At 40.4% G+C, this 15,372-nt stretch overlaps 1 protein-coding gene and 1 pseudogene across 2 annotated transcripts in view; both read right to left on the bottom strand.

The window, feature by feature from the left end:
• DNAH8 (dynein axonemal heavy chain 8) overlaps positions 1–15,372 on the bottom strand; it is a 318,410-nt gene that overhangs the window by 228,940 nt on the left and 74,098 nt on the right. Inside the window, exon 18 of one of the 2 annotated variants that reach the window (XM_061146069.1) lies at positions 5,491–5,638. In XM_061146069.1, coding sequence (XP_061002052.1) covers positions 5,491–5,638 — 148 coding nt within the window. The remainder of the gene's footprint in view (positions 1–5,490; positions 5,639–15,372) is intronic. The other variant, XM_061146068.1, reaches the window with a different exon arrangement.
• On the bottom strand, positions 345–2,738 carry LOC133059029 (deoxynucleotidyltransferase terminal-interacting protein 2-like; annotated as a pseudogene).

Here is a 15,372-nt window from a genome sequence, read left to right as displayed (position 1 = left end):
TAAAAAATTCTTAATCAAAAAATTAAAAATTTGTTCCTAGGGGAATCACCCTTGAATTCAATTTAAATCAAGTACACTCTTCAAACGCAGTTAGTATTTAGAATTAAGGAACATTTAAACAGGGCTCTACATGTTAGCTTTTTTTTTTTTTTTTAGTTGAAGTATTTCAGTTTATTTCAGTATTTCACTGAGTAAGGTATTTTACATTTGTTAATAACTCTCTACTTTGTTCCAAGTTATTTATGTGACTTAAAAAAATACACAAAGGGACTTCCCTGGTGGGCCAATGGTAAAGACTCCATGCTCCCACTGCAGAGGGTGCAGGTTCGGAACCTGGTCAGGCAACTAAGATTCTGTATAATTTGCAGTGCAGCCAAAAAAAAAAAAAGACTGCAGTATCAATTTTGTGATTTGCTTGGTGACTCTTAGTTACGGAACTTCTTCTTCTTTCGAAAACTTCTTTCCTGCTGCATTTGCGGCCTTTTCAGCCATTATCTCTGAGTACGTCCTTCGGTTCTATCTTCTGAACTCAGAATCAGCCAGCAGTTCCTCCACAGTAATTATCTTCCTTTGTTTCTTGGGAACTCGTGAATGGTAGAAGTCAGCAGGATTGTCCACAATGGTTCCAATCTGGAAGTTCTTAGGGAAGCCATCTCTATCATTTCTCTTGTAAAACCTTTTTGGGTCCATGCTAGCTCTCATCTCCGGTGAGACCATTTTTGATCATTTGAGATCATTTTTCAGTTCGTCTGTCAGTTCTGGCGCTTTCATACCAAACCATCCATCACCTGCTGTTTTTTGTCGCTCTTGTCTGCGTTTTTTCTGAAGTTTATATTTTGATTCACTATACGGTGGGTCACAGTAGTTTTTTTCAAATTCAGGAGTAATGACAGTTTTCTGCAGAAGCTCATCTTTCCTTTTCTCTTTTATCTGTGTTAGGGTTCTCTTGTTCAACTGTAGCTTGTCTTCATTGAAATTAATATACAAACCACCCAGCTCCTTAATATTCAGTCCAGGATCTATGCTGCTGCTTGTCAACTTCAGAAGTTTAGATTTTGTGTTACTTAGTAAGTTGTTTTCATCACTAAACTCATTATCTTTATTTCTGCCATGGTCTGATAGTTCTTCTTCACTTTCTTCCTCTTCTTCCTCCTCCTCAATGGCAACCTCACTTGCCTTGTCTTCTTCATCCAAGTAAAAATCTTTATTAGCACTCAATCCGGGAGTAGTGTCAATCACAAACAATGCATTGTCACGTGACAGACTTTCTGAGTCTCCATTTAGGGACACTTTGTTACCCTCATTTCCCACAAAACACACAGTGTCCTCTTCATTCTCACTGTGTTCAGACTGCAGGCTTTCATCACTGCTGAGAACTAACAAAACAGAATCATCTTTATCCTGAGTTGTGTTGAACTCAACTTTACTTGGCTTGGTATCACTCTCAGAATCTACCTCCTCTTCCTCGCTCCTGTCTTCACTGACACCTATAACTGCGCACTCTTCTCCATCACTATCACTACCATCACCAGGTTCTGAACAGTCACTTGTTTTTATGGCATTCTTTCTCTCTCCATTCCATCTGTCCATTTCCACAACGGCAAATGTTTGAGCTGACGATTTCAACACAGCCTCACAGTTCAGAGTTGAGGACTCTGATGTGGTTTTGTTCCTTTCAGGGGTTGAATGCCTTTGAGAAACTAGCTGCAGAAGGCCAGTGTCCTGAAGTTCAGAAACATTCTTCAACCAAGAGTTCTCATTACCGTCTTTTCCCCCAACTATTATTTTTTTGGCTTCTTCATCTAAACTTTTACAATTCTGCTTTGACATTTCTTTGAGAGGTGAAATACTGTCCTGCTTTTCCTCTCTTATGGTAAAATTTTGGGTTTTTTTTCACTGCTAGTTTTTTTTCTGAAATTCCAAAGAAGGAATCATCATTAGGGTCATTATAAATTTCATTATTAGAGAAATTTGGCTTATTTATCTGAGAAAGTGATCTTGCTAAGTAAACAGGAAGTTTGTCTGTTAACTGAATCCTCTAAATTCACAGGTGTATGGATGATTTCCTTCTCATTTTCTAGTACATTCTTAGTATCATTCTCCTCAGTTTGTGCCTGTAATTTCCTTTGCATACTCCTTGTTATTCTCCTAGTTGCAATTCCAGAAAATGAAGAAACGTCTGAGCATGACTCAGCATCAGAAATAACTTCCACATGGCATTCTTGCTTTGGCTCTCTTTGGGATTTAGCCTTACTTCTTCTGGTTGTTATTTCTGTGCCAGGCATAATTCTAGAAATACCTGAAACGTGATTCTGCTTCAGAGACTTCTTCTTCAGTATGAGACTCACTTACCCGAGTTATTTTCAGCCTTTTCCTTGCACTAGAAACTGGAGTGCCTGCAACTAAGATCTGTCTTCTCCTAGTTACTCTGAAAATAGGATCCTGGACCTCAGACACAGAAGAACAATTTGACTCTGCTTCAGAGATCTCGCCATCTGTCGAAGGTTTGTTCATTTCTGGTAATGAGCCTGTAGTTCCACTCTTCCTGGTTTCAGGAGCTGGATTTCGTTCTGGAGTGGTCTGTGATTTCAGCAGTATTTAGGTTTATCAGGTGAAGACCCCTTCCTGCCTTTTGGGTGCACCTGAAGTCTTGTGACAGCAGAATTCTTCTTCCGCGAGCTTTCAACTGACGTGGCTTGGTTCCCGGCCCGAGGCCGCGCAGACCTAGTAACCACCATCTTCCAGGAGTGCGGCTCCTGCTACATGTTAGCTTTCTAAAATACCTGTTTAAGTTTTGACTTTGCTATCCTCACAAGCTGATATGTTTGTGTTTTTGATACTTATGATGAAAACCATTTAAAGTAAGTGAAAAATCTCTAAGAGGAAGAAGACATGCTGTGGATATTTAAGCTCTGAGGGTTTTTTTGTTTGTTTGCTTTTTTAAAGCATGCAAATTTATTTACTGTAAGTTTTACATGACACGAGAGATTTCAAAAGGAAATTTAGATCCAAAGACGTGATTAAACTTGTGGGGTTCCACACTAGGTTCTATAAAGAGTAGAAAATCATAGGAAAAAATGTGATAGGACTACAGGTAGTAAACTGCGGAGATTTAGCAAGGCCCATTTATTCTGATTCCTCTCAGCATCCTCCCATCTTTGAAAATAAAGATGGTCCTTTCCTCTCTGGGTATATGGAAGCCTCTCAGATGAGAGGAGAAAGTAGAGGTTGGAGATTCCTTCCCGTACCACCTGGAGTGGCTCAGATGGTAAAGAAACTGCCTGCAATGCAGGAGACCAAGGTTCGATCCCTGGGTCAGAAAGATTCCCTGGAGTAGGAAATGGCAACCCACTCCAGTATTCTTGTCTGGAGAATTCCATGGACAGAGGAGACTGGTGGGCTACAGTCCATATGGTCACAAAGAGTCGGACACAACTGAGTGACTAACACTTTCAGTTTCCTGTACCACCATCTCTCAAATTCCTTTAGCTTAAAATAGTCAACATGCATAGCAGCACATTTGGGGGTGGTATGCTCTGAGCCCCAACATTTCTCTCCTAACTTACGTTTTCCCTTCTTTCATTTCCTCTCCCTTAAAAACTCTTTGTATAGTATGCCATGCCAATACTAGAGAGGGGGTTCTGTAAACGTCTACTCCCCCCTCAGTCTTCTCCACACCTTCCCTGCGCCCCGCCTAATGAATCTAAAGACTTGTTAATTTGATTAGCATATTGATGCTACTTTTCCAACAACTTTGCTTCATAGGTGGGATGAGCCCCTGTGTTTCCCCAAAAAAGCAAAGCTTTCTTCCAATAGTTTCAAATTTATCCCTTGCAAAAACTTCTCACATTTAGGAACTTTGGTGCAGAATCTTGCAAGTGGATCATAACTGGCTATAACTTATTAAAGAAACACATTTAACATTTCTAACAGTAAGTGAACATAATAAAATCTCTGGGTCGGGAAGATCCCCTGATGAAGGGAATAGCAACCCACTCCAGTATTCTTGCCTGGAGAATTCTATGGACAGAGGAGCCTGGCAGGCTAGTCTGTGGGGTCGCAAAGAGTCAGACACAACTGAGCCACTAACACTTTCACACATACACAATGGTTTTCCCTTCAAATTAAAACTATAAATTAAAAAAATAAAACTACAAATTATTTATATTTATTACCTAAACTCCCCTCAGTAAATATATTATTTTCAGCACTTCTTACAGGTCTTGTACATTTAGGAAAGCAAAATGTATTTTATATATTAAACAATTTGTTCATTGAATTAAATTGAAGTTTTTACTTAACGAAAATGTCCATTTTCACCTACTTTTCCCCTTATTACTGGAAAGGGATATTTGCCTGCACATGGCTTGCTCCTCCACCTGTCCACCTGTCCTTAACTTACAGTTCCTAACTTTCCATTTACTAGGTCTCAAAAAACAGCTGAGTTTTGCAGGCACAGCACAAACCCATTAATTAATTCCTACTGTGTGGGCCCTGTCTACATTCACGAGAACATTTTGGAATAGAAGAGCCTGAAAAGGATATTACAGAGATAATTTTTAAAGGTTTGTTTTAATAAATAAAAGAGAAGTAAATTATTTATAAACTTGAGTTTTAGCTGAGATCACTCATATGTGTGTGTGTGTGTGTGTGCATTCAATCGTGTCCAATTGTTTGCAAGCTCGTGTAGCCTGCCAGGCTCCTCTGTCCATGGGATTTTCCAGCCAAAAATACTGGAGTGGGTTGCCATTTCCTCCTCGAGGGGATCTTCCCAACCTAGGGATTGAATCCATGTCTCTGGCATCTCCTCCATTAGCAGGCGGATTCTTAACCACTGTAAGCTCAGAGTTTCTCACCCTCAGCACTACTGACTACTTTCTTTGTTGTTGGGGCTGTCCTATGCAATGGAGGATGTTCAGCAGCATCTCTGCCCTCTACTCAGAAGGCTGTCAGGCAGTGTGACAACCAGCGTGTTGGAATGAATACATAAAAAAGAAAAAGTTAACAAAGTGGGCCAGAGACTGCTATCCATGTTAAGGCCTGCTTGCAAGGCTGGTCCTTAACAGGTGTCTGGGAATTTGGATTTGGGGCTTCCCAGGTGGCTCAGTGGTACAGAATCTGTCTGCCAATGCAGGAGACGTAGGGCGATCCCTGAGTAGGGAAGATCCCGTGGAGAAGGAAATGGCAACCCGCTCCCGTATTCTTGCCTGGGAAAACCCATGTGCAGAGGAGCCTGGCGGGCTACCATCCCTGGGGTGGCAAAAGAGTGAGACACGACTTATCAACTAAACAACAATGACAACCTGGATGTCAGAGGGGTGCCCACCATTCCCTAACTCATACAAAGGGCTGGCTGTGCCCACACTGTGCAAACTGCATGGTTTATGCTGAACCCCTGTCCTTCCCAGAGTCTGGAATTTTGGTACACGCTAAGCACAGAGGGTCTTCTTGAGAGCCTATCTGTAGCACTTGAGATTCAAACATTTTAACCAGTCGCATTACCTGGTAAGTGTCTTGCTCCTTTTCCACTGTACTTAACTTCATAAATAGTCTCAAATATTGATATAAGTTCTTTGACAGCTTCTTCCACATGCTTACTTTTGTGGTTTAGAACCTCAGCCCATTCTTTTGTGTATGTCTATTAAATAAAGAAATGACTATTAATTTCCAGATACTTAAAACTACTGTGAAGTTTCTTAATACGACTTTAATTTGTCAAACTGTAATTAATGCTATTTGAAAATACCTAGAGATAGTGGCCAGTGGCATAACGATTCAGACTCCAAACTGTCAACAGCTAAAAGCAGCCTGAGAAACCTGCTAAGTCTCAAGCAAGGAAAAGGAGGAGGAGAAAGAATAAAAATCCAAAGTTGTTTTGTTTTGTTTTTTTGGCCATGCCATGAAGTGCACAGGATCTTAGTTCCCTGATCAGGAATGGAACATATGCCCCTGCAGTGGAAGCATGGAGTCTTAACCACTGGACTGCCAGGGAAGTGCCAAATTCAAAGTTTTTTACCTTACCTGATTCAATCACTCATAGAGATCTACACTCACATTCACATGAATAAAAAGAAAGAAGCCTGAAGACATAACAGAAAGAAAGATGTCACAAGTTGAAAGTGAGAAATGCTTTTAAAAAACGACAATCCAAAGTGTTGTTTTGAGATTCAAATGAGATTTTTAACTGAGCATTGTGTTGTATTGCCAGGCACCAATTTAAGAGCTTTATACGCATGAACTCATTTAATTAAACGACCTCTTGGGATAGGTAATATTATTGTCCCCATTTCACAGATGAGAAAACTGAGTCTCTGAAAGAATAAAAACTTTGCCCAAGGTCACACAGTGGGTGGTAAGAATAGGGGTTTGAAACCAGCTTTGTGTGATTCTAAAAGTTTGTGCTTTTTGCCTTTTGAATGTTTCTAATAACAAATACTTTAGGAAGAAATTGAGAACTAGTTAAATCCAGAAAACTGGCTTATAAAATTAAACAAGTCTTTTGACATACACTGTCCATGCATTTTAGAAAAGGGAAAAGTAAATCGTAGCAGCCAACTTGACCCTTTAAAATCACTTTTGCGAAGGAGCCCAAGCCTATCTATGCAAATTCTCTCCAGACAAGCTTTGGGAGATCCCATAGTCTCCCTGCACAGCTCTCAGGCGTTCCTCTTTTGGCTGCTAGATTGAGAGAGAGAGACTTCTAAGCTTGTCCCCCAGATTTATACCACCTCACATGTATTTGAAACCATCTTCATCTTTTCTCAATCTCAGGGGAAATGACGTTCCTCCTCTTACCGAAAGACAGTCTCCCTTCCCTCCTATCCCCACCAACTCTTCAGACCTCATTCCATTCATTCACTCCATTCTTTCTAATTTATTCAACACACTATTAAACTTTGAATGCAATGGAGGCTGAGAGCCACTTCAGTCCAGCAGGGAAAACAAGTGTTAAGCAAGTGGACACAATTCCAGCTGGTCACAGAAGAAGGGACACACCTGTTTATATACACACATCCTCTACTTGCTTTGAAATCTGCGAAGAAGACACAGGAGACAGGTTCGATCCCTGGGTAGAGAGGATCCCCCGGAGGAGGAAATGAAAACCCATTCCAGTATTCTTACCTGAAAAGTCCCATGGACAGAGGAGCCTGGTGGGCTATAGTCCATGGGGTTGCAAGGGATTCGGACACGACTGAGCACACACACACACGTGCACAAGGAAGGAACCAGACTACTAGTTAAACATGCCAGATTAAACACATTTTTATTTTGGCACTCCCCTGAAAACCTCTACAAGATAACACAAAGTCATCTTTTATGTTAAAAGAACATGCTCACAAGAATAAATGGGAGGAGGCCATAGAAATTCCTCTGTATGTTTTCAATACCATATAATAATGAAATTAATGGTATGTGACAATTGGTGTTAGTACAAATGAATATCCACTTGCAAAATAATGAAACTGGATCCTTAAACCATACACAAAAACTAACTCAAAATGAAGCATCGATCTAAATGTGACAGTGAAAACCATAAAACTCTCAAAAGAAAACATAAGCGTGTATCTTCATGATCTTGAATAAGACAAAGTTTTCTTTGATATTTGACACCAAAGCAGAGCAGCAACAACAGAAACAGATGAAATGGACATCATCAAAATTTAAAACTTTGTGGCTTCAAAGGATACCAGCAAGAAAGTGAAAAGACAACCCACAGAATGGGAGAAAAATTTTGCAATCTGATAAGGGACTAGTATCCAGAACATACAAATAACTATTCCAACTAAAAAATAAAAAGTCAGATAACCCAATTTTACAATGAACAAAGGATTTGAATCTAATACCACTTCATACCTACTAAGAAGGCGATAATAAAAAAGATGAATAATTAAGTGTTGGTAAGGGTGTAGAAAAACTGGAACCCTCACATACTGCTGGTGGGAATGTAAAATAATGCAGCCAGTTTGGAAAAGTCTGACTGTTCTTCAAAAGGCTGAACATGTACTTAACACATAATCCAACAATTCCCCTCCTAAATATATGCCCAAGAGAAATGAAAATATGTCCCTGCAAAAACTTGTACGTTTATGTTCATAGCAACATTATTCATAAAGGCCAAAAAGTGAGAATCCAAATGTCCATCAACTGATCAATGGATAACTAAAACATGGTCTACCCACACAACGCACTATGATTCAGCAGTAAAAAGAAATATAGTACTGATACACAGGACAATATGAATGAACACTGAGCTAAGTCAAAAAAGCCAGTCACAATATACCACATACCATATGATTCCTTTTGTAAGAAATGTCTACAGTAGGCAAATCTATGGAGACAGAAAGCAAGTCCTGGGCTACTAGTCCTGGGCTAGTGGTGGCCCAGGACACGACTGAGCGACTTCACGTTCACGTTTCACTTTCATGCATTGGAGAAGGAAATGGCAACCCACTCCAGTGTTCTTGCCTGGAGAATCCCAGGGACGGGGGAGCCTGATGGGCTGACGTCTATGGGGTTGCACAGAGTCGGACACGACTGAAGTGACTTAGCAGCAGCAGCAGGGCTGGGAGGGTTGACAGAAAATTATAATGACTGCTAATGAGTATGTGGTTTCTTTGGGGGAGATGAACTGTTCTAAAGTTGATTGTGGTGACAGTTGCACAATTCTGTCAATATGTTAAAACCACTGAATTATACGAGGTTTTTTTTTTTTCTTTTTTGGCTGCGCCACATAGCTTACCAGATCTTAGATCCCCAACCAGGGATCAAACCCATGCTTCCTGCAGTGGGAAGCACAGAGTCCTAACCACAGGATCGCCAGGCAGTTCCCGAATTGTACACTTTAAATGGGTGAATTATATTACAATAAATTTGTCAAAAACAATAGCTAGTGCCAGAAATAACTGGAAGCAGGAATTGAGGGGACTGGAGCAGGGAAGAGGGAAATGGGAGAGTGAAGGCAGCTTGAGTGAGCATTTGCATAAGTTTAGTTGTGAATAAGAAATGAAGGAGATGTGAGAGCATTCTGTTTGCTGGCAAGAAAAGGGGAAGAATATATTCGACTACTAGGGGGCGGGGTCCCCTAGAGAGGGCAAAGCTGAAGATCTAGAAGAAGGAAGGCTGGTGGAGGTAGGCTGCCAAGAACAAGAAGGCGTGGACTCCAGAGCCCAAGAGTAGCACCTCAATTATGAAAAGAGGTGAGAAGTTTCTCCACAGAACCAGAAGGAAGGAAGAGTTGGATGCAGAAGTCAGCAATGCACCAAGAGCTCTGCGACTGTGCGGACTATATACATGACTTCAATTTCGGAAACTACAAATAATCCCTGCAACTCTGTGAAGTCCAGCTTGGGAGACAGTCAGGTGCAGGTTATTCCCTGTTTGCCTCCTGCAACCCATTCCTAGCTCTTCTCTGCTCTGCTTTGTGCAGAGGGAAACTGCCTCCTGGGGCTCCCTGATTCTCTGACTTCCAGTTGGGTTTGACCCAGTGGGATGCACCAACAGAAAATGCAATGCAAGAGACCCTGGTTTGAGTCCTGGGTCGGGAAGATCCCCTGGAGAAGGAAATGGCAACCCACCCCAGTATTCTTGCGCTTCCCTGGTAGCTCAGATGGTAAGGAATCTGCCTGCAAAGTGGGAGACCTGGGTTCGATCCCTGGGTTGGGAAGATCCCCTGGAGAAAGGAACAGCTATCCACTTCAGTATTCTTGCCTGGAGAATTCCATGGACAGAGGAGCTTGGCAGGCTACAGTCCAGGGATCACAAAGACTCGGACACAACTGAGTGACTTTCACTTTCATAGTCAGATTCCAGGATGAGCAAGAAGGAAATGACAAGCTGTTACCCCTCATCCCCAGGCAAGAAACAGGTGACTTCTTTGGAAAACTTTAATTGCTGGAAAAAGACCTATACAACATTTGAAGGAATCTCCCTCCTAAAATAGCATGGAGCCCAGGAATAGAGCAGACTCTATTTGCCAACCCAAGAAATACCACCCCAGATATATTAGAGATGCAGAAATAGTACTATAAAGTTAAAAATGAGTGCCATTCCTAGCACCTAGGGTGTGATCTTCAAATATCATTTTCCACCAGTAACACTGAAGGGCTAGTTGGAAAATTGAGTTATCCCAGATCTGGGGCAGGAAATGTACAAGATGAACCTAAGATTTCCAGCAGTTCCAGGAAGCAAGAAAGCTTTCAAAGACTATGAGACTCATAGCAAAAACACAGAAGCCTGCCTGAAGAATTCCACTGGAAAAAGATGATAAAATTTAAATAGAAAAAAGAATAATGACTTCCATGGACTGAATCCCTCAAATACATAATAATCCATATATTCATAATGATCTTTAAATAATTTAAACTACAATGAGTATTTTAGAAGTTGCCAGTGAGCCAACTCATTATTTTGAAAACTGGTATATAAAAGGAAAACTGAAGCACTGAACTTGAATTTTCTATACATTGTTTCATAGTAACCAACCAGTTAATGAAGGAAATTTCTTCTCTGTAGAAGTACTTTATCCATAAATGCTAAAGTCAGAAAATCAACATTTTGCAATCTCTAGGCAACAATAAGGAGAATCCCAGGGACAAAGGAGCCTGGTGGGCTGCCGTCTGTGGGGTCGCAGAGTCGGACACGACTGATGTGACTTAGCAGCAGCAGCAGCAGCAGGCAACAATAGTGGCTCTAGGCAATAATAATCAAAGATTGCTACTCTTCAGGAGAAAGGCTGGTGGGAAACTTTATAATGATGGATAAAGCTGACTGTATTTGAGCCCACTAATTAATCTTAAAATCACAGAAAAGGAAACAACAATAAAATGTGCCTTCTGATGTGAAGCAATAGGAAGTACACAGTGAACTATTCTGTCAGGAAAAGCAAAAGTAACTGAACTGAATCAATCCTTAAAATACATAGGAAATTCAAGGAATAGAGGACTAGGTCAACATGCTAAATCACACTGCTGGAATCGTGAACTTCCAGATGTTCAAGCTGGTTTTAGAAAAAGCAGAGGAACCAGAGATTAAATTGCCAACATCCACTGGATCATCAAAAAAGCAAGAGAGTTCCAGAAAAACATCTATTTCTGCTTTATTGACTATGCCAAAGCCTTTGACTGTGTGGATCACAATAAACTGTGGAAAATTCTGAAAGAGATGGAAATACCAGACCACCTGACCTGCATCTTGAGAAACCTGTATGCAGGTCAGGAAGCAACAGTTAGAACTGGACATGGAACAACAGACTGTTTCCAAATAGGGAAAGAAATACGTCAAGGCTGTATATTGTCACCCTGCTTATTTAACTTATATGCAGAGTACATCATGAGAAATGTTGGGCTGGAGAAAGCACAGGCTGGAATCAAGATTGCCAGGAGAAATATCAATAACCTCAGATATGCAGATGACACCACCCTTATGGCAGAAAGTGAGGAAGAACTAAAGAGCCTCTTGATGAAAGTCAAAGACGAGAGTGAAAAAGTTGGCTTAAAACTCAACATTCAGAAAACTAAGATCATGGCAGCTGGTCCCATCACTTCATGGCAAATAGATGGGGAAATAGTGGACACAGTGGCTGATATTTTTCTGGGCTCCAAAATCACTGCAGATGGTGATTGCAGCCATGAAATTAAAAGATGCTTGCTCCTTGGAAGGAAAGTTATGACCAACCTAGACAGCATATTAAAAAGCAGAGATATTACTTTGCCAACAAAGCTCCATCTAGTCAAGGTTATGGTTTTTCCAGTAGTCATGTATGGTTGTGAGAGTTGGAATATGAAGAAGGCTGAGTGCCGAATAATTGATGGTTTTGAACTGTAGTGTTGGAGAAGACTCTTGAGAATCCCTTGGACTGCAAGGAGATTCACCCAGTCCATCCTAAAGGAGATCAGTCCTGGGTGTTCACTGGAGGGACTGATGTTGAAGCTGAAACTCCAATACTTTGGCCACCTGATAAGAAGAGCTGACTCATTTGAAAAGACCCTGATGCTGGGAAAGATTGAGGGCAGGAGGAGAAGGGGACGAGAGGATGAAATGGTTGGATGGCATCACCGACTCGATGGACACGGGTTTGGGTGAACTCTGGGAGTTGGTGATGGACAGGGAGGCCTGGCGTGCTGCGATTCATGGGGTCGCAAAGAGTTGGACACGACTGAGCGACTGAACTGAACTGAAGTAGGACTTCTCTGGTGTTTCAGTGGCTAAGACTTCACACTTCTAATGCAAGGGGCCCAGGTTCGATCCCTGACCAGGGAACTAGATCCCACATGCCCCAACTGAGAGTTCACATGCCGCAACTAAAGATCCTGTGTGCCACAACTCAGACTCAGTCCAGCCAAATAAAATAAATAAATGATATATATATTTTTTAATTTTTAAAAATCACACTACTAGGATATGATAAGCAAAAGTCTAAAACATGGAAAATTCTATAGGACAAATGATCCCATTTCTTCAATAAATAAAGAGCATTAAAAGAAAGAAGAAGGCAAAAAAACCCCACACACCTCAAATAGACATCTCTCCAAAGAAATTTACAAATGGCCAAGAAACACATGAAAAGATGCACCACATCACAACATCAGCGATCATTAGGAAAAGGCAAATCAAAACCACAAGGAGACTTCACATCCACTCAGATTATTTATGAAAAATGTTTTAATTTTCAAAAATGAAAAATAAGAACTGTCAGCAAGCAAGAAGAGAAATTGGAACCCTTGTTGTACACTGCTAGTGGGAAGGTAAAACAGTATGGCCACAGTGAAAAATACTTGGTGATTTCTCAAAAGCTAAACACAGAATTACCATATGACCAGTAATTCCACTCTGAGTATATACCCAAAAGAATTGAAGGTAGGGACAGGTAATTACACACTAGTGCTTAATTCATAGTTAAAAGGTGGTAAGAGCCCAAATGTCCACCAACATATGAATGGATAAACAAAATGTGGCATATATATACCACAGAACATTTCAGATCTAAAAAGGAACCAAATTCTGATACACGCTACAATAGGGAGTAACCTTGAAAACATTATGCTAAGTGAAGTAACACAGATACAAAAGGGCAATATTGCATGATTTCACCTGCATGAGATACCTAAAATAGACAAATCCATAAACATAAAAAGCAGAATAGAGGTTACTAGAGGTTGGGTAGAGAGAAGGAAAATGGGAAGTCATTGTTTAATAGGTACAGAGTTCCTGTGTAAGATGATTAAAAAAGTGTTCTAGAAATAGATGGTTACAAAACACTGAATTTTACTTAATGCCACTGAACTGTACATTAAAAATGGTTGAAATTACAAAGTTTTCAGTATGTATATTTTACTGCAATAAAAAACTACAAGCAAAGAAAGAGGAGATGACAAAAAGAAACTTTTTTTCCCATTTATTTTTATTAGTTGGAGGCTAATTACTTTACAATATTGTAGTGGGTTTTGCCATACATTGACATGAGTCAGCCATGGATTTACATGTGTTCCCCATCCCGATCCCCCCTCCCACCTCCACCCCCCCCCCATTCCATCCCTCTGGATCATCCCAGTGCATCCAACCTGGACTGGAGATCTGTTTCACACTTGATAATATACATGTTTCGATGCTGTTCTCTCAGATCATGACAAAAAGAAACTTAAAAGATATATGAATCAAATGCGATGTGTGAACCTCTTTGGTTCCTAATTCAAACACACCAACTCTAAAAAATAGTTTCTACAAAAGCTAAATATATTCATAACCTATGACTATGACCCAGAAAACTCACCTAGAAAAGTACACTCACCAAAACAGGTGCTTAGGTTCACAAAAACAAAACAAAACAAAAAGCAACCATGTACAAGAGTTCTCAGTGCATATAACCAAAAGCTGTGAACCATCCAAATGCCCCAAACAGTAGAATAGATAAAATAAATGACCCAATCAAAAAATGGGCCAAAGAACTAAACAGACATTTCTCCAAAGAAGACATACAGATGGCTAACAAACACATGAAAAGATGCTCAACATCACTTATTATCAGAGAAATGCAAATCAAAACCACAATGAGGTACCATTACATGCCAGTCAGGATGGCTGCTATCCAAAAGTCTACAAGCAACAAATGCTGGAGAGGGTGTGGAGAAAAGGGAACCCTCTTACACTCTTGGTGGGAATGCAAACTAGTACAGCCGCTATGGAGAACAGTGTGGAGATTTCTTAAAAAACTGGAAATAGAACTGCCATATGACCCAGCAATCCCACTTCTGGGCATACACACTGAGGAAACCAGATCTGAAAGAGACACATGCACCCCAATGTTCATCACAGCACTGTTTATAATAGCCAGGACATGGAAGCAACCTAGATGCCCATCAGCAGATGAATGGATAAGGAAGCTGTGGTACATATACACCATGGAATATTACTCAGCCATTAAAAAGAATTCATTTGAACCAGTCCTAATGAGATGGATGAAGCTGGAGCCCCTTATACAGAGTGAAGTAAGCCAGAAAGATAAAGAACATTACAGCATACTAACACATATATATGGAATTTAGAAAGATGGTAACGACAACCCTATATGCAAAACAGAAAAAGAGACACAGAAGGACAGAACAGACCTTTGAACTCTGTGGGAGAAGGTGAGGGTGGGATGTTTCAAAAGAACAGCATGTATACTATCTATGGTGAAACAGATCACCAGCCCAGGTGGGATGCATGAGACAAGTGCTCGGGCCTGGTGCGCCAGGAAGACCCAGAGCAATCGGGTGGAGAGGGAGGTGGGAGGGGGGATCGGGATGGGGAATACGTGTAACTCTGTGGCTGATTCATATCAATGTATGACAAAACCCACTGAAATGTTGTGAAGTAATTAGCCTCCAACTAATAAAAAATAAATAAATAAATAAATTTTAAATAAATAAATAAATTGCAATAAACTCAGACACTGAAACACTAGTCAGCAATGAATGAGAATGAAAGAAATAGTGTCTCATGCAATTACACAGATGAATCTCACAGACCCTGAGCAAAATAAGCCAGACATAAAGAATATATGCTCCTTGATTTCATTTGTGTGAAGTTCAAAACAAGTAAAACTAACATACAGTGACAGAAGCCAAAATGTTGATGACTTTGGGGTAGAGGGTGCTTGCTGCCTGGAACGGAGCAGAAGGGATCATTTGCAATGAAGAAATGTTCTATACCTTGCTATGGAGAAGGTTACAAGGGTGTGTCATATATAAACATTCACTGAATAGTGCACTTAAGATTTGTGCACTTTGCTGTATACACATTTTATCTCAATTAAAAAAAAAAAAAGCTCTATTTCCAGTTTTTTAAGAAATCTCCACACTGTTTTCCATAGCGGCTGTACTAGTTTGCATTCCC

This window comes from Dama dama, chromosome 7 (genome assembly GCF_033118175.1).
Source record: "Dama dama isolate Ldn47 chromosome 7, ASM3311817v1, whole genome shotgun sequence".
Lineage (NCBI taxonomy): Eukaryota > Metazoa > Chordata > Mammalia > Artiodactyla > Cervidae > Dama > Dama dama.
This window is presented reverse-complemented; position numbering and strand designations above follow the sequence as displayed.